The sequence below is a fragment of the Carex rostrata genome, chromosome 15, assembly GCF_964058835.1.
Source record: "Carex rostrata chromosome 15, lpCarRost1.2, whole genome shotgun sequence".
NCBI classification, from domain to species: domain Eukaryota; kingdom Viridiplantae; phylum Streptophyta; class Magnoliopsida; order Poales; family Cyperaceae; genus Carex; species Carex rostrata.
The window spans coordinates 3394202-3414539 of NC_135932.1; the positions used below are offsets into that span (position 1 = coordinate 3394202).

General features: G+C 33.3%; 2 protein-coding genes and 1 long non-coding RNA gene across 3 annotated transcripts; 1 reads left to right on the forward strand and 2 right to left on the reverse strand.

Moving 5' to 3' along the window:
- Positions 1 to 66: 66 nt before the first annotated feature.
- LOC144566492 (uncharacterized) lies at positions 67 to 699 on the reverse strand. The gene is made up of 2 exons (XR_013515205.1): positions 615 to 699; positions 67 to 497 (listed from the first exon to the last, which is right to left on the reverse strand). It is a non-coding gene; the product is annotated as an uncharacterized LOC144566492 (long non-coding RNA).
- A 5321-nt stretch (positions 700 to 6020) lies between these two features.
- On the forward strand, positions 6021 to 7166 carry LOC144566086 (uncharacterized). The gene has a single exon (XM_078315954.1). The coding sequence runs from the start codon at positions 6140 to 6142 to the stop codon at positions 7019 to 7021; it is 882 nt and encodes a 293-aa protein (XP_078172080.1). The 5' UTR covers positions 6021 to 6139; the 3' UTR covers positions 7022 to 7166.
- Positions 7167 to 7232: 66 nt separating this feature from the next.
- UVR8 (Regulator of chromosome condensation (RCC1) family protein) lies at positions 7233 to 11793 on the reverse strand. The gene is made up of 12 exons (XM_078315953.1): positions 11576 to 11793; positions 10744 to 10930; positions 10226 to 10372; positions 9916 to 9997; positions 9665 to 9820; positions 8987 to 9160; positions 8829 to 8900; positions 8668 to 8739; positions 8440 to 8558; positions 8118 to 8203; positions 7979 to 8031; positions 7233 to 7576 (listed from the first exon to the last, which is right to left on the reverse strand). The coding sequence occupies exons 1-12, from the start codon at positions 11667 to 11669 to the stop codon at positions 7490 to 7492; spliced, it is 1329 nt and encodes a 442-aa protein (XP_078172079.1). The 5' UTR covers positions 11670 to 11793; the 3' UTR covers positions 7233 to 7489.
- Between the last annotated feature and the right edge of the window lie 8545 nt (positions 11794 to 20338).

Genomic DNA, 20338 nt, shown 5'->3' on the forward strand with positions numbered 1-20338 from the left:
AAATAAAAGAAAAACAACACTAATTCTCCTTCTTTTGACAGATTACAGAATCCTTCTTACCTTCTCTTTCTTTTTATTCATCTTGTCATTGAAATATCTCTTCAACACCTTAAGCATAACTACCATGCCGATCTTTTTCCGGCTCACAATTCGACCGTCTTTCGTCACGTCAAATTCATTTGAAAACCCCAACTTTTTATCTAAATCGCATTTCACGGCGGCAATACCGTCCTCGTTAAAATCTTCCCATAGCATATCCATCTTATCTTCATCCGGTTTCTTTATCTCGACATCTCGTTGAGTTCTCATGAGTATGCTTCTCTGGCTCTTATCGTGACTTGGTGAGAAAAACCACAGAGGAGAGGAGGCAAAGTGTTGAAAGGGTGGATCTTGATTTGTTGCAATTATAGGAAAACTAAACTCTTCCATGACCTCTCTCTCTCCTTCTCTATAAAATGATGACAGTAGAGCTTGATGATGATTTAGTGGTAATGCGTCTGGTAGAACCATATAATTAGAATTTTAATTTTGGCAAGAAGTAAACTAAAATGAAGGGATGTATCAAAAAATAAAGAAACAAATAAATAAATCAGGGATTGTTGTGAAAAAGATACCTCTTTATCAGTAGGTAGGAAAATCTAATCTACCGCCGGGCAATACAGAATTTCCAACCGATGATACACTACATATCTCACCATTTTTATGAAACTGTAGATGTCCATTTCATTACATCTGCACAGGATTTAGTTTTACAAGTTACAACCCATATATGATGTTAAGGATATTTCCAGTGCATAGATGAACTGGAGATATTTGTAGATATTACGTGATAAGTGGGCCCCTGCACTTGTTGGAGTGGCCGTTGGGTGGTGATACCAACTAAACCAAAAGTGATGGATGGCTATATATTAGTGGTAGTATTAGAAATTTAGAATGTAATCGCTAATCAGCCAGTATTTCAGGTTTTCTGTGGCATGTTATTACAAAAAATTCATGTATCAAATTTGTAGAAGAAAAAAGAATTTTCATGTGGGTCCATATATCTTAACTTGTATAGAGGACCTTGTTTTATGGTTGGTAAACTGCCAACAAATATATTGATAATAAAAAAGTTTATTTATGAAGTCCTAATTATTGTATCTCCTCTGCACTCTCTATACAATCGGAGAGAGTTAAATTTAAAGGCGGAGGATCTTAAGAGAGAAAAATAAAAAGCTAATTATAGTTGCAAAAAAAAACTAACTCATCTAATTTATTCTAATTTTAGTTTGATTCGGTTATTAGTTATTAGTCGAGTTGAGATCAATACAGTTAAAAGTATTTTCATTATTTTGAATTCTTGAACTCAAAGTAATTTAAGTTCAAGTCAAATTTAATCTTTATAAAAACTCAATTATTTTATATGCTGAATTTGTTTAAGCATCTTTTTCTAAAGAAAAAAAAGTTGAACCACTCATTATATTTGTAAGTAATTTTTCTGAATTTTTAAGTTTTAGTGTTCTTATGATAAAATATTTTTAAAAAATTAGTACTTGAATCTATACAAGTATGATATAATTACATGACTAGATAGTTAATATGGAACAACGCAATAGTAAACATATATTGAAGAATCAAAATACATTCAATTCAAGTTTAACTGAGTCAATTTAGATGCTATTGAACTTAATTTATCAATCGAGTTAAACTTAAGGTAAATTAAAGTTGAACACAAACAGACTACGGGCTACAAGCTCAACTTACATAAAACTTGAGGAAAAAAAAAAACAAAGGTCTCTATTTTAACGACACAAATTGTCACAGAGGAGAGTTACAGAAGAACTGGTTTCTCATTTAAAAAATATTAAGGTTGTATGGGCTCCACAATCAACCTCAATTTTGTCCTCTTAACTTTGACAAGTGGCAGTGACTTTTTCTAGTATCATGACAAGAGAGCTGCTTTGTTTATATACTAAATTTGACTTCTGATTAAGGTTATTATATAAGTGATAAAGCATTTATGTCAAGTGTTGTCAATAGAATGTACAACATAACGAACTTTTTATTTGCTGTCTTCAACTTTCTTGAATAATGCCACTTTATCTCAGTTTTAATATATTAACACGATTAGGTGGGTACTGGGTAGTGTTAATTTTTTTAATACATATTCACAAATAAAACATAATATTGTTGAATTTATGAAATATAAATTATAGTGTTATATTTTTTTTAAATTCAAAGTATAGCCGACATTACTTTACAAAATGTGGCCTCGTAGAATAGCGGAGGAATTGTGGAATTGAGAATTGATCACTCTTCCTCTCTATTCCAATTGTGTTCGGCAAACTTAATATTTAGAATAGCAAAAGTAACTTTTCACTAAAATAGAAAATTAGTACAAATGATTTTTATAACCTTGTTGAATTTTGAGGAATGCAACATAAAGTGATGAATATTAACACATGAATAAATTACATATTCAATAAAATGTTAAATACAAATTGTGATAATAAAATGATAATATAGTAAAAAAAAAATCTAAATTTACAAGAAAAAAAATGCACCTTGAAATAAAACTTGATACTGGTACCATGTACTGTACCAGTTTGGAACCTTCATTTTTGTTATTACAACCCCACTCTTCTAAAAATTCTGAAAAAGCTCTAAAGTCCTTAAAAAATACTAAAATTATAATTTCTTCATGCTACTATCGTGTGATCAACGATTGTACCAGTGGTACCAGGGGATCTCGATAGGTCATCTGAATATCTTGAACTGGAGAGAGATATTGCAAAGATATTCCATAAAATCCTTCTTCATGCATCCATTTAAGTAAATGGGCTTTGATGTCCTCTTCCGTTGATACATGTCCAAAAATCAACCAAATAAATAATAGTAAATCATAAACCTAACAAAATTGATTGGGTAATGAGAAAAGCAAACCTCATTTCTCATTTTTCAGACATGTCATCAGAATATTTTTATTTCAACTTAGCTCATCAATCGTCTTAAACTAGAGTAAAAACATAGACTGGTCAATTTCTTTCAAGAACCTCTTCAACCGGATACCCGATAGCCTCCTTGGACTCGCGATTGACATAAATAATGGTGAAATATGGCTATAGATGAATAACCAAACCGACAAAAAGCAAAAGGGGAAGCAAGATAGAAGAGCAAAAACATCAAAGGGGATCTCATTTGAAAGAGCATTTTGAGTTTATCAATCTTGTAGTTTTAATTTCTCAAATCTCCCAATAGATTGTCATTAATTTTAGTTGGAGTTAATGAAGAAAAAAGTTTTTCTTTCCTCTGGAATTGTGCACGAAGAAAGGTGGGAGAGAAGAAGGGTGGGTAGTATTAAATTAGAATGGGGCTGCCACATCATCAAAATGAAGATAAAAGTAGTATTTTTTTATTCTCTATTCCGGCTCAATTCTCAATTCCAAATCACCCCTGGAATTGAGAAAAGTGGAAAAGTGGCCTATTCTTGCTCCTCTATTCCAATTCATTGAGATCATGTTCGGCAGGAATAGAATTTAAATTCTGCTCAATTCCTCTATTCTCTACCTACCGAACAGGGTGAAGAAGAATAGTATAGAGTTGTATTATAAAGCAAAATTGTGTGCCATCCGATTAAAAGTAAAAGGGTGGAAGATGCAGGAAAAAAAATTGGAATATTTTTAAAAACAGCAATAGGGAGCCATTTGATCTAAATCAGACCATGATATTTGACACCAAAAAAATGGAGCTGCAGCAACACGGGAAGCCACTTAAAACTAGAAACAGAAAAACTACATACGGACATGACACGTGTCTCTGTTCTGTTGGTCAGATCACTGCCTTTGCGGGTCCACCACAGCATCAAGCGTTGGGTTGAACATGGTTTTGTGTGGCAGGTCAAAAGATGGAATACGGTGTAGTTAGCTACAGAGGTCCTCGGACAATTTGGAAGTACCCGTTATACACCTTTGGCAACAAACATCGCTCAACAGAGTTGTAATCGTTCAACAGGACCACGCCACGTGGAGACCACGCGGTTTCTTTGTTGTAAGCTGTAACCGCTGCGCCTAACGGCCTGAGGTCATGTTTGGTGAATTCATGTAACTCGATGTTTGAGTTTTAAATTGAAACTGTTTAATCTGAATCCGTGATAATCTATTCAAAGTGGAGCATACATATTTGGAGAGATAAATTCGAATTGTGAAACAATCTCGAGCGACGAATTTGAATCGAACGGTCTCGATCCAAAATTCAAAGATTGGATTACTTTAGGGGATCGGATTCATGTTTGGTTAGGGAATAAAGTTAATTCGGATTAAATTTCTTACACCAAATTAAGGTATATTAAATTAATCATGTTTGATTGAAATTTGATAAAATAAGCTTATGAAGAATGAGAAAATATAACTACATGATTCACAAACAAAGTTACTTCACATTTTTAAATGTGAAGTAACTTAATTTGAATTAACTCAAATATTACTTCATCATATTTCTTCAAATTTATTTCTCGTTTGACTCATTAAAGATGGAATAGAGAGTTTACTCCACTTATTTCACCGAACATGACACGAGGGCTTTTCATCAGAACAAAAAGAAAAAAAGTTGTAACCGCTGTTGCTGGAAACGAACCGCAGCCCCCGATGCAGTGCTGAATCTGACCCATTTAGCATTCAATGACACTTTTTTTTTTGGGCTTGAAACCCGTAGGTCTGCATTGAATGACAACTTGATAAACAGAAGGTTATAGAGTAAATGTTACAGAAAAAAAAGCCTTGTGAAATTAGTTGTTACTTGTTACAATACCAAGGATTTCCATAAAAACAAAAAAAAAAATTAGTTGTTACAAAACTGTCTCTAACAATTCTGTAGATACGCTATGAGAACCTAGAGACTCCACGCACTTTTAAAGAAGAAATTGGCCGAAATTTTTATTAATATCCAAAATTAATAAATAATTTCAAAATATACATCTCATGTAGAGGAATTTCAAAATCTGTCCAAATCAGAGATTAAATTTCTGGTTTCATACAAACTTTCTGCAATAAAAATTTTCAGTTCTAGGCATTCCGAAATCAGAAAAATAAAATTCCGGTCCTTTTTTTTAAAACATAAAATGTTATAATTTATTTATTTTTGTATTGAAATATTAGAAATATTTTATATATTTCTTTGAAAAATAGATGAAATACTCTATAATTTGATTTATTAAAAAGATTGCGATAAATAATCCGAATCAACATTTTTTAGGTCGGATTTTTAGCCGTAATAAAAATTAAAATATTTCTTTGTGTGTTATTGCAAAAAAATAGAAATGTTTTGAATCTGAGTTATTGATCCCAGTTCAAAAGTTACTTCTAAATAAATACAGAAAATATTGTAATCCTTCTATTTAAAAAAAAAAACAAAAACTTTTAAGTTATTTAATATCTTTGTCAGAGTCTTGTCGGATATTTTTTTTTTGTAATCTACAGTTATTTGGCCTAAAATCAAAAAATAAATCTACGATTTGGACAGTTTTCGAAATCTTGTCAAAGAGGATATAGATTTTTGAAAGGAAACATGCCATTGTTAAATCAGTTCACAAAGTGCAAACTAACACCGGTCGTTGCATACACTATAATGTATATAATATGGATATCACCTACCATGACAACATAATTTGTTTAAAATAACTGATTGATTAACAGCACAATTAAAAAAAAAAAAAAACTGAGGTCAGATAATTTTCAGAAAAGGCCCCACATAAAGGCAATCAAGCAAGTAAACCTCCTAAGTTGCAACATACCAATCTCAATCTTAACAAATCATTATGAAAAGTGCATCTAACGCTCTCGTATCCTAGGATTAATAAGCCAACAAACATTATCCCAAAAGGTATATATATCCTTGATTGGGCTCATAATCAGTGTTTTTTTCAAAACCTACTCCCTGTTCTTCCAACAAATAGGTACACTGCTGGAAGTGCCTTAGGTGAAGAGTCCCCTTCTTTCCAGTTAGACTAGAAGCAAACTTACCTTTCCCTTAACACAATGCTTCTATTTTTACCAGAATATCTCTGAAGTAGAAGCAAAGGAAACAAATAAAATCTTACCCCCCACCAACCAAATTCATATACATAGAGAGTCTTTCTCCCTCTTTAACCCTGAACCAAGCCCCTATGGAAGTGCAAACCACTCCCATGGCTAGGTCAGAAGTTGATACTACCCGGCCATTTCGGTCGGTTAAAGAAGCCGTCGCAGTGTTTGGTGACCGCATCTTATCCACTAACTCTTCTTCCTTTAAAACCAACACAATCTCTAATTCTTCTTCCTTTAAGACCAATGCAAAAAATAAACTTGATGCATCTCCAGAGCCTGTACCAGCTGCTGCACCACAAACCCGAAACATGCTTTCCTGTAATACCGACCCAATCCCTAAACTTGACGCGTCTCCAAAACCTATACATGTATCATCACCTCCACCACCATTTTTCTCATCCCCGATAAATAAACCCATGTACTCTGCATCCTCATCACCTCCCTCTTACACTTCTTCGGTTTCAAATTCAAATGGAGAGAAGGAAAATGAAAATGTAACTGAAGCTGAAGATCTAGTTTTCAACTACTTGAGGCGGCTCGAATTACAGGTTATTGAAACAAAGAAAGAACTCATGGCACTTAAAAAGAGAGAGACCGAAATGGAGATAGCCTTGGCAAGTCTAAACGCGCAACTAAACAGAAACATGGCAAAATTATCTGAGATAGAAGCATCAAAAGAAGAGGAGATAAGTATGGCCATGGGAGAAAAACAAAGCATGGTACAGAGCAACCGGTGGGAAGAGGAGACGGTAGAAAATACCGGAGAGTACGAGTATTTACCGAGCTTGGCCCATGCTCTTAACCTTAGAGACTTTGGAGATGAGTTTGGTTTGACGAGGAAGAGAAAGGTGCAAAAGATGAAGCCAATTGTACCCCTTGTTGGAGATATCTTCACAAGAAAAAAGAGCTCGAAGGAAAATGATTCTCATTATTCAGAGTCGATTTACAGTGTGCTAGGTTGATTTTAAAATTTAAGATTGCTAATGTTGTGTGCAGTTGTGCTTGTGATGTCTTAATTTTTCATATCCACTTGTTTGAGTGTGGCCTATATTGAAAAGCCAAACAAGATATGATGTTGTTTTAAATAATAAGTACATGTAATTTGGATTTTGGACAACCATTATTGTGATTGTAGCGGAAAAAAAAATTGCATCTTCACACTCAATCAGGAAATTTTATTTGTTTAAATCATAAAACACAATTTTGGTAACCCCTTGACTGTTCTTCTCTAAATCATACCCTAAAACTATTCCATAGAAACAAACGTCACCTCTGCACATAATATTACTGCCGTAATATACCTAAACAGAACAAATAAGTTCAAAAAAATAAAGTAAAAAGAATAAAAAAAAATAAGTGAAAGATCCTTGAATATAGGTAATTTCAGTTCACTACATGCAAGTGATACAATAATAATTTGTGATGATTAATTAGACCCGCATCCGCTTGACGTCGTTATCTGGGACATTAGTATCACTACCATTGCCTTTGCTGGTACTTCCAGTTGCCCTTGGTACCTGCACAAAATATTGCTTTACAATTTGCTCATTTGTGTGGCACATAGTCAATTGAATAAAATGGTAACAGTAGTAATTTGCACAAACACCCTTGCAAGAACTGAAATTTGTTCTAATATCCCTCATGGTTATACTTTAACAATAAAAACAGGCTCCTGCACGCTTAACAGAGAAACATGTTTTAAATCTCTTAAAATACTTTTTTACATCAATATATCTTAGTGGAAATCTCCACTAACCTTCAAAAAAAAAAATTATCTTAAAATACAAGCAGGGTTTTCAATGCGAATTTGGAAACAAGTCCCTTTGATGTGCAACACATACCAAAACTTTGCAAGAGTACGTTATGCAGAAAAGTCCCTAAATGAAAATAGTGTCTTCTCGAGTTTAAAAGAAACTCACATTCTCATCAGGGACAATAGCATATCTTTCCGAAGGTGAAACCCAAATCTTCCCTGAAAATACATAGAAGGTGCTGTTACATTATACAACACGCCTATCAGGTAAGTACTGTATGTATGCTCCAAATGCATCAACCAACCTGACAGTGGGGCTACCTTCGAGGTTTCCAATTTCTTGCATGCAGATCCGTCAACACTTAAAGCTTCTACCATCTTTGGTGTATTCCTTTACAAGAACAATAAAGAAGCAATGTTAATTAAATTTAAGCTTATACAGTATATATATTTAGCACACCAGGACAATAATTGTACAAACCAATAGAGAGTATCATTCTTTTTTGGGTTCCCTCATACAGTTGCGCCTCTCTTCAAATTTCTCAACTTTCAGAGCTAAATTTACACCCTTTAGAAATCCTTCAGTGCATGAGATGCAATAGAAATAATTTACTCAGAAAGAATTACCTGTCAAGAATGTCACCATGACCAAGTTGACCACTGGTACCTCTACCCCACGAAAAAACATTTTTCCTCTCAGTAAGAGCAATTGTGTGCCTCCATCCACATGATACTTGAACAATATTCTAAAATTTTAGTTTCATAAAAGGGTTAAAATTTTAGTTTCATTAACAACATTATAGCATCCCAACCAGAACTAATTATAACCTTCTAAAACCATAAATAAATATTTACCTGATTGTCAGGGAAGTTGACTTGAGCTGGAGAGCAGTGATCGGTATTGTCACCTACACCTACTTGCCCAAACTACCCACAAAGACAGAAATAAAAAACATGTTAATATGAGATACTAGATGAAATGAACTCCACTTTGAACTAGTTACGAATTACTATACCTTATTCCAACCCCAACCATAGAGCTTTCCTTCTGAAGTTAGCGCCATGGTATGTCTCCATCCCCCCGAAACCTGACAATACAAAGCAGGATCAAAGTATGCAGCAAATGCTCAAAGAAGTAACAAAGAAATCAGGACTGTTCAAAAGATTAGCGGACCTGAGAAATGGAAGTGTCCTTTAGTGCCTCCAATTTATGGGGAACAAGGTGGTCTTCGAAATCACCGTGCCCTAGTTGACCGTACTTGCTCCAACCATAGGTGTACAAACTCCCTGAAGTCGAAACTGTTATGGTGTGCCGCCATCCACATGCCACAAGGAGCATTTTTACCCCCTATAAAGTAAACTAATTAAAAAGTAAAACTACACAAATAAGAGTAGAAGTAGGGTGTTCTTAAGCTCACCAAAGAATTAGTAAGCTTAACTCCAAAATCTATTGGAATGACTTCAAATGACGCATCCAAACTGTGGAAACCGATCTACTTCACGAGTGACGCATTTACATGTCAGATTTATAATTTTTGAATTATTTTAGTACAAAGTCAAGTGGTCAAAAATGAAGTTCTACAAGTTAATTTTAATACGTTAATTTTTCATTGTTTTTGACGTTTGACTTTATACTAAATTAATTCGAAATTTATAAATTTGACGTGCAAATGCATCACTAGTGAAGCAAATTGGTCTCAATGGTTTGGATTCGTCATTTGAAGTTAATTTAAATGGTTTTAGAGTTAAGCACACTAGAGGGTTTGGTGAGCTTAAGAACACCCTATTTCTACTCCACAAATAAATTGATAAGTGTATTACAGAAAGAGAGCATAAAAGGAACTGAACATACCTCAGTTGACGTAACCTTTTCAGGTGTGAGGCGATCGTTGCGGTCACCTAAGCCCAAATTCCCATAACGCCCCCATCCCCATCCATAGAGTTCTCCGTCTTCCGTGACAGCAGCAGTATGCTCAGCACCAGCAGCAACCATTTTTACACAAATTCCCTTCATAATAATATTATATCAGTATGATGAGTGCAAAATGAAACAGAAATAAAAATAAAAACATGTGAATTTCACAAAATTTGATTATGTTCTACCTCAAAAGCTTGTATCTTTTGTGGAAGAAGAGAGTCTTCTGTGGTGCCAAGCCCAAGCTGCCCATTCTGATTACGCCCCCAACTTTATCATATAAATTTAAAATGTACATTTGGTAATTAGAAGTTACAGCATCATACATTATTCACACAAAAATATCATACTTTTTGTAAACAGCAAGAAACTACCAATTTCTCGAACAAATTAAACTTTAAAAAAAAGTTTCTTATACAGTATTACATATTGCCTTTAGCATATGGAATTATACATTCTTATTAGAATTATGTTAAATTGAATATAATAGATAATAACCTTTGTACTTCTCCATCTATGGTCACAGCCAGACAATGGCTGTCTCCACAAGCAATTTGTTTGATCTTTAAGCCTTGTAATGCCTTCACAGGCTGAGGGGTAAATACATCACTAGAGTTTCCGTGCCCCAATCTCCCAAAATCACCCCTACAAGATAAAACACAATATTAAAGGAAAAAGAAAGAAAAAAAAAATACTTCATTATGCATTACCTTGACATTTTCCTTTCATTTTGGTCCTCTAAAATTGAAAGCTTTTCCATTTTGGCAATCCAACATTTGAATTGATCATTACTATCATTTCTTTAGTCAAATGCTTGATGGGGTTCAAATGACAGAAATTAGAGACTGGAATGAAAACTTTAAAACATCAGGACCAAAAAAAAGGAACCAGGTAATAATGATTTTTTTTTTATATATATAATTTCACTTTTAACTGTGCAATGGAAACATTTTCTTTTTGTCATCTAGAATAGTCATTTCCAGTTCAGCGAAACAAAAGAGTGTGAAAGTGTGTACCAGCCCCAGCTATAGACTTGCAACTCAGACTCAGAATAGGCAGTGGTGTGGTCGGCCCCACAAATCAGAGAGATAATGCTGGGGCTGTCTAAGGTGGTAATAATAGTTGGCTGAGTCCGGTCTTCAGCATCTCCATGGCCCAGTTGTCCATCTTCACCTCTTCCCCATGAGCACACCACATTTCCAGCTGTTTTAAATCAAAACCAGAAACCATTTCTTACTTAAAGGTCGAGTTAAATTGTGATACTTCAAGGTGATTGCCAATCCACAATCCAAAGTTCGTTTACTTCTCTCTCTTTTTTTTTCTGGACACGGATGACTCGATTTGGACAACTTATTTGTTTTATTGTTCTTCTCTTTTTTTTCTTTTCTTTTTTTTTTCTTTTATGCAATTTGTTTTTACTGATGATGTACATTTTTGTGATGATAGGAGATGATCAGACGAACACATAGACAAAAAACATCTACAGTCTTAGATTATTGCAACTAGGGTTGATTTTAGCTGAGATAAAAAGAAAATTAAAATAAATACAAACACAATCAAGAGAAAGGCAAATTATGTAGAAAAAAATAAGGCATTTTGAATCATATAAAAAAAAAAACAAAGAGCACCGCCGGTTACTACTAGCAAAAATTAATAAAGACAAATTCGAAATTTGCTGACAAAACAAAATCCTTATGAACAGAACATAATTTTCTTTTGACGCTCCATTGAATCAAATCACGATGCGGGTCCCTGCACCCGCCTAAACACGGGGGCGATTGGTACAGCCACTCACGACATAGAACGCCACATAACATCGTCACAGACTCACAGGAGAAGAAAACTCACTGAGAAGCGCGACTGAGTGGCTTGCCCCAGCTGACACGAGAACAACCTCACGCACCGGCGTGGTGACCGAATCGCCGGCGACCTCCGCCTCCATTTCCTTAGCTCAATGCAAAATTACAGAAATAACTCTGTTTCTTTATGTCCCCTGTTACTGAGATAAGAAAGAGTTTAAATGAGCAGCTCTGACGCTGAGAAAGGGATTTCAGCATGAGATAGCAGGAAGGGACAGTGTAAAGCGAGAATTTAAGCGGATTACAAAAAGAACTGATCTATATTCACATGTTATATTTTACGACAAAATTACGCGACCCACTTACTGGGAGGAGTAACTTCATGTAATATTTAAAAGTCAACAAGTGGATCGATGAAGTATGCAGTAGAATATGTGCGCAGTGTTTATCACAGTGGGAATTGCGAGAGGAAAGCTCCAAATTGGAAGGTTATAATATGGGGACCGGAAGTGGATGGGCAAGCGACCCGCATTTAATGCGTGCCCAGTGACCCGCTAAGTCTAGACTCTAGAATGATCATTTGTTTGCACCCGGTCCACGTTTTTAATTGATATTCCTTAGCTAATGATAATGGGTCCTACAGTTCAGTTCGTGGATCTTTTTGTATGATAGTATTCCTAGTTTTTAGGAGTTATTCGGAGTAAGTGACTGGTCTTCGCCGTTGCTTACCGCGTTAATTACACTACTTAGACCTTATAATATCATTAAAAAGGAGAGAAAATGGAAAATCTTATTAGAGCATAAATGGGATGATGTCCAGCGCTACTAGCGACCACCAACAAAGACCCACAATTGTTGATGCTAGCAAAGTAGTAGAAAACTTTTATTTTTGTGAAGACAAAATTATAAGATATTGGATTCTCTTTCTTTTTTAAAAAAAATTTGAAGTTCTTCAGATTTCTCAATTAAGATCTTTAGTGGAAGATAGAAATAATGTTGCTCGATCGGAACTGTGAATTTATGTATGTATTGTCTAATGATAAATCGTACAAGAGATGGGCTATGGTACATTGCAATGCATGGAGGAGTTGTGCATTGAATCATAAATTTAAAATTCAAAATCCAAATGCCCGATCCAAACCGTTCATTTTGTTCTCCATATTAATATGTGCTTGGAGACCAAATTTTACATTTTTCTGAATTTTTTTACTATTTATTAAGTATTTTACAAAATTGTTGATCCAACAGTGGCTTAACAAAACAGTAAAATCAGCAGCCACCGTTGGATCAATAATTTTGTAAAATACTTAATAAATAGTAAAAAAATTCAGAAAAATGTAAAATTTAGTCTCCAAGCACATATTAATATGGAGAACAAGATGAACGGTTTGGATTGGCTATTTGGATTTTGAATTTTAGATTTATGGTCCAATGCACAAACCCCTCCGTGCATTGCAATGCACCATAGCCCATCTCAATCGTACAATATGATTATATAATTTTTTGTTGACATTTTTTTTTTGAATGAATTGTCTGATACTCGCTTATAATGTTCTCTTCATCTTTTTAGAAAGATTCTTATATCATAAATAATTCATCGTGTAATATTTGAAATTTTGTAAAGTTTCAACTTTCAAGTTATTCCTATTATGACTGTAAGTATTAGCAAATGTAGATACAAAAAATAATAAATTAGATGAAAAAAAAGGTTAGTACATGAGTTTCCTTATTATATAAAGAATAATGTGTCAAAAATTTTATTTACGTGCAGAATAAATAGATTCTAATTTAAATGTGAGCATAATTTAAATAGATATTTTAATGTATATTAGTATGCTTGAAAAATCACTAGTTTAATTATGAACTATTAATGAAGATATGACTCTATCAACAAAAATAGATACTCTGCAACTATCAACTTACTTAATTGGATATACCCATTTACAATCAGATAAAGCAAACATTAGCATATGGATAACTCGTCAGATCTACAAGTATAAATATTCATTCTTTTTAAGTATCTAACTAAGAATGGACATAATTTGAATACTTTATTTTTTATTGCCTCAAATTTGCAAATATACAACCTTTTAAAGCTCAAATAATTTTGAATTCATAATTAATGGTCTTAATTATGTCCACTGCTATTAAAGATGATGTGTGTTGGGAGGGACTGACAAGGACCTGGATCTCTTAAATTAAGTTAGACAATAATATTATCAAAATTAAGTGTGTTTTAATAATATTAATATATTATTATGTTTACTATAAATATTTAACACAATTGTTTCTTTAATTTTATCAGAGATTATCACTTGTCTTTTTTTTAAGAACTTTCACAGAAGCTGCGAAATTATCACTTGTCATTCTTACAACCGAAATTTTGATACCCAAAAATATTATAAAATTACGCAATCTACCCACATTTTTGTGAAATTTTGAAATCTACCCCTTTTCGGTGACTAAATAACTGAAAAGATAAAGATTGGTCCGATTATTTAGTCACCGGATCCATTGCGTAATACACATCCCAGTTCATAATTTGGATTTTAGAATATATATGCGTTGGAAACAATGATTTCTTTTTGGTTATCGAGGAAGCAACGTCCCTTAAATGCAACCTTTTTCATATTGGACCTTGTAATACAATGAACCTGACCATTGCTATTAATGCATTCAATTGTTAATCTTGACCGGACTGTCTAATTCTAACGGTCCAATATCTTGTAATATATTTATTGATTGATCAATGGATCCAGTGGCTAGATAACCAGATCAATCTCCATCTTTCCAGTTATTTAGTAACCGGACTAATTTTCTAAATTCGGTGACTAAATAACCGGAAAGAGAGTCTTTGTCCGGTTATTTAGTCACCGAAAAAGGGGCAGATTTCGAAATCCCACGAAAACGTAGATAGATTGCATAATTTTATAATATTTTTAGGTATTAATAAAAATTTCGGTTCTTACAAAGTTGTCTTTGTATAATCACCACAATAGGAGATGTGAAGCATTGCTCAATGAACTAACTATCTTTTGTGATTAATTCCGGCATATGAGCAGAGTGTCAGAGTATCCCACTGTTGTTGGAATAGTTTTTGAAGGGAGAATGTATCTGCACCACAAAATTGATGGTGGTAATACCAAAAAAAAGAAACAAGAAATTGATGGAGATAACAATGGCCACGCTGTCGCTATTTAATAAAATACTAAATACCTAGTGACCGTTTTGCACAGATATAACCATAATAATGAGCTCGTACAGTCGCATGTGTTGTTCCTGATCTAACGGGATAAACAGTTGTTTTGATTAAAATTATTTGAAATTTGTAGTAGAATAAAAATAATAAAATAAATAGTTCCTGCTGTACAAATAAGCTCACAAAAAAAAAGACATAAACTTATTAATAGAGTTTGGATTAGCAATATCAGATGATTGATTTAGGTAGACTTACATTTTCTGACGATATGCAATCATTTGGGCCCTGTTCGGTTGCACCAGCGGGAATAGGAATGGGTACGGGAATGAAAAATTTTGAACTGAAAATTACTGTTCACGTGGGAAAAAAAAAATTCAGTCTGAGTGAATTTTCATTTTCCCACGTGAACAGTGATTTTCACGGTGCAGCCGAACAGGCCCTTGGTGTGTCATGTGTGTCTTTCTATTGTTTTCAAAAAAAAAAAGAAAAAAGAAGAAAACTTAAGAATCAATTATCCTTACAATTAATTTATGGACATTAATGGACCTTGTAAGAACATCTCACTAGATCTATACAAAATATAACTCCAGAGAACATATATTACCCAAAATGTAGGATTTGAGTAAGTCAAGAAGATCCAAAATGAGCATAGTTATGCCCTCTTGAGATGTAATTTTGCAAGGATTTGAATTAATAAAACATCTCAAAAGACATCCTATTTGGCTATTTGCAGCGTTAGTACTTACTAAGTAGAGTAAAAATTGGGAAACAATTAATTAGGCGAATCAAAAACTGAAACCTTAAATGTTTGCTCTTTTATCACATTTAATTTTATTTGTTTCAAGTACATTGTAAATTTCCAAAACCTACCTTTTTGTTTCTGTCACGGTAAACCTAAATTCAATCAACTAACTCTATGTAGATTCGACCGTTATTAATTCATAAAAAATCTTGTGTAATAGAGTAATACATTTTTTTTAATGCATTCGGCACACGTCAATTTGTACTGTATAAGGTTACATTTGAATTTTATTGCAATTTTAGTTATATATTGACTAATAATATGCTCAGGACATTTAGCTGGTTATTTAAATTATTTTAATATTTAATATTAATTAATAATATGCTCACTCAAGACGTTTAGCTGGTTATTACGAAGATTATGTTAATTTCAAGATTTTTTGCATGAATGACTTACACAAGAGAAAATTGTTTATTAAATATATTAAATATTTTTGTTGGAAAAAAGGTGATTGTTTTTTCAAACACACTAATTTTTTTCATCTTTCACTGAATCTTTACAAAATATTCAGCGTATTTAAAAAAAAAAAAGAGTTGATGTTCACACGGCTATAATGGTTTTTGACATCGATTCCCGATGGGGAAAACTAAGAATTCATATTATTCGAGGTAACAGAATATTAAAATTTGAATCCGGTCTGTTCATTATATATTAGCATGAATCATAAAAAGAATCTTGTACATTACAAATTTTAGACAAACTAAAAAATTCTATTACCTCGGATAATTCAAACTTTAAAATTAAGAGTATGTTCCAGTTGGAGGTACGCGGGAGGAGAGGAAGAGAACGGAGGGGAAGGGAGGTGTGATTGAATTTGCCTGTGGCAGATTACTTGCTCCAAAATCTTAAAATTTGAATTGAACGGATAAGAGTGAAGAGAAACGAAGGTGAAATAAGTTCAAAATCTAAAGAAAAAGTTAGCGATTCTTTTATCTTCAAATCGAAGATGTAGACAAGGTAAAATTGCTGCTCCCTCATTTTCTTATTTTCTCTTTCCTTTTCATTAATGATGTTTCACCTCCTTTATGCGAAGCACAACCTAATAAAACGTTAGAGGAGCATTATACTTTTACTTATTTTATATCTAGCACGTCAATTTATTTTATAAAAACCGAAATTTCTCTTTAAAGAAATTAGTTTTAGAAGATGATTTTGGAAAAATAAAATAATTATTCAAATCTATATGGTAAGCTATCTAACTACAGTAGTTAATTCAACTTTCTCAATCACAATTTTCCTGATTTTTCTCCCGAGTAAAAGAGTTGAACTTACTATTTTTAAGATGCGTTTGGCGAATATAAATATTTATAGTTTTTTTTAGGGATCGACTAACAGTCCCCTATCTGTCCCCCGCACTAAAAAACAAAAAAATAGTTAAAACGTGCTAACTACCACCAAATAGCAATATTAATGTTATTTTATTAATAGTCAAAACGTATAGTATTCATACCTACGAATTTATAGTATTCATACTTATTATCAGAACAATTCGTCATATGTAAACACAAGATGGAGGGGACCAGTAACGACCACGGGGACCGCTGACGTCTTGTGACAGCCTGAATTGGGGACCGCAACCATCTGAAAGCGACATTTGCCAAGATTGGGGACCAATACAGCGAATCTATATATTATTCATATCTAAATAAAGAAGTATTCATATCTAAACAAATGAAGTATTCATACATGTTCGAAATAATTTATACAATTCAAAATTCATTGTCAGATTCATCTCTCTCACCCCACCTCTTCCAAGAAGTATTCATATCTAACATGAAACATGCATATCTAACAAATGAAGTATTCATATCTACTTGGTCAAATTTTGTTGTTACTGTGATGCATATGTTTTACCAATTTTTAAGACATGAAATATTCATATCTACTTGGTCAAATTTTAGTGTTACTGTGATGCATATATTTTGTTGGGTTTTCGAGAACGGTTCAAACCCATTTAATTAGCTTAAGCTGCGGAAAGAGTAAAACAAAAATTTTTACATCTAACTTAAGCTACGGATTAAATGAATCAAGAAGATTCGTTTAATCCTATTTACAGATCTACTCCATAATTGATTTCCTAAAGCATTAAATCTATTTACAAATTAAATAGATTAATATAACAATTTATACCTTGATTCCAAATCTCAGTTGGAATGCAGACCGAGCGAGTAGAGCCTCACCAGGGATGGAATCGACTCGCAGTATCACACGTGTGATACCTCTATTGGTTATCCACCAGGACTAACCGGAGAGCGATTTACTTCTTCTGCCAGAAATACCGTAAACCGCGGAATTCTGCAGAAACACTATTCACCGAAATAGGGACAGATTAAATATATTTAAGACTCCAAGTTATTCAGTTTCACTTAAAAAGCAAAACACGAAATACCGCAGAGTTTGCAAAAATATATTTTTCCGAATCTCGTAATAACCGAAATCAGGGAAGAGAGGGAAAACCGATTAACGAAGTAATCAGATTAACACGTGAATTAGTGAGTCTTTCTCTCTACCCCTACCCCTCTATTTATAGACTTTTGAGGAGGTTGGCAAAAGACCAAAATACCCCTCAAAACAAATCTATTTACCAAAAGCCCTTGACACCTCATCCTTTTATTATGTGAAATGACCAAAATACCCTTGCCACCTCACATGACACATGTCAATACATGGGAAGTCGGCACCAAGGTAAAAAGACCATTTTGCCCTTGGCCCATTAAGGATGAATAGTAAAAGGCTTTGATTTTGGGCTTTTGCCTTTGGGCTTTTAATTTTAATTAAGGCTTTGATTATTTTGGGCTTTTAAATCCATAATTCAAATCCATAATTAACAATTAAAATTCCAAATCAAATATATATAATTGTCATATACAATTATATTTCTTTTCGGTTATTGTTCGGTAGCTTTTATACAACGTAACGTGTACGTTTATAAATTAACCGTTGTTTCTGCTTGTCATTCTAAATGACATTTATAATTTAATTATATCATGTATAATTAATTATAACCATCTTAATATTAATTATAATTAATTTATAATTAATCAGTAAGATTCTCCGAGTAGCTCCTATATGGTGTGACCCAATAGGATCTGTGTTATGTTGGTAAACAGAGTTAAAACTGTTTTAACTTCTGTTAGTCATGGGTGGCATCTGGCAACACATCATGACCATCCAATTACACAGATGATGCTGTACTGTACAATATCACGATCCAGTAAACAATTTACTTGTGTCAGTTCTTCTGTCTCATAGCTATCAGATCAGTTTCAAGGTAGATGTGTGTCATCCTTGGTAACTGTATCTTTTCTTGATCTTGAGTAGATTATCAAATATAATTACTCTTGTAATTATACCGCATGCAGATAATCTAACTCTATCAAGGGGCCCAGTGATGCTATAGCTCGTATAGAGATACGAGGGACAAATAGTATTCTTGGCAGACTATCACTTCCTCAGCTAAGTTATATATATGGAAATGCTACCGTTATGGCTGTTTTTTACGGACAGCGTTAGATAACACTTACTCATATATATTTCTTAGTGGGAACGATAAATACCTCATACTGTAGAACTTTGACACTGAATGAAAACATTAATGACACGAACACAATTCTATTTAATGTTTCATTCGGGGTCTGTCAAATACCATGTTCCTAGAACATGTATCCATGTGATTAAAATGACATCTCGTGTCAGGTGGTTTGTAAAACTTAACCATCTTTTAATCCACATGCTAACCTTATCGCGGTAATTAGTGTTCCTGCTAATTACCTTGGTCAGTGACTTTTAAGAGTATATATTATCTATATTATGGAGTTTCACAATTTCAGTCATGAACTCGAAATGATCCATAATTTCAATAATACTCAAGGCAACAAAATGATATATAAATAAACATTCAATTCATGAACAAAGCTTTATGATTAACTTATCGTATTATTGACTTCTAGATTATTACAAACTAACATATTTTACCAATAGTTAAGACATGAAGTATTCATATCTACTCATTTGTGTTATTATTTTTTTCATCCACACATCATCTGATTTATTGATATCTAAAACACTTAGTATTCATACTTATGCGTGAAAGTGTCTATTGTTATGAAATAATATTTGACTTTAATTATTTTGATATTTATAAATAATAGTAACCATATTAACATTTGTATTCATACCTATGAATTTATGTACGAATATTAATGTTAAATTTTTTTTTTAGTAAACCATAACCATCTCCAATATTTATCAACAAATTTGTACATGCATCAATTTTGCAAGTATTCAAGCGTTCATACACATATTCATAAATAAGAATATACATACATAAAATATAAAGTATTCATACCATCTAAATAATCTTGAAAGCACTCTACATTATTCAAATTAAGAACCAAAATCATGAAAGCACTATACATAATGAACCGGAACTCAAGTTCTCTTAACCTAAACAATAACTGGTACATCAATTAGTACTAGTACAAAGATTCACATCTCTAAAAGCTTAAAACACAGGAAAATACATCTCTAAAAGCTTAAAACACTTAGTATTCATATTTAAGCATGAAGATGTGTATTGTTATGAAACAATATTCACTGCCACGTCACCTCATCGCTGCCGTTGTTCCAGATCTGTTTATCAGATTCGCTCATCTAAAACAATCTGAAAAATCTGATTTCTAGCATTATTGGATCCCTCAAGGCGCATGAATTGGAGTTGTTCCATATCCGAGAAGTCCTCTTCCTTGCAATTGCCACTGCCACGTTACCTCGTCGCTCTCCTCCGCAAGGCAGCACTCCGATAGGGGGTG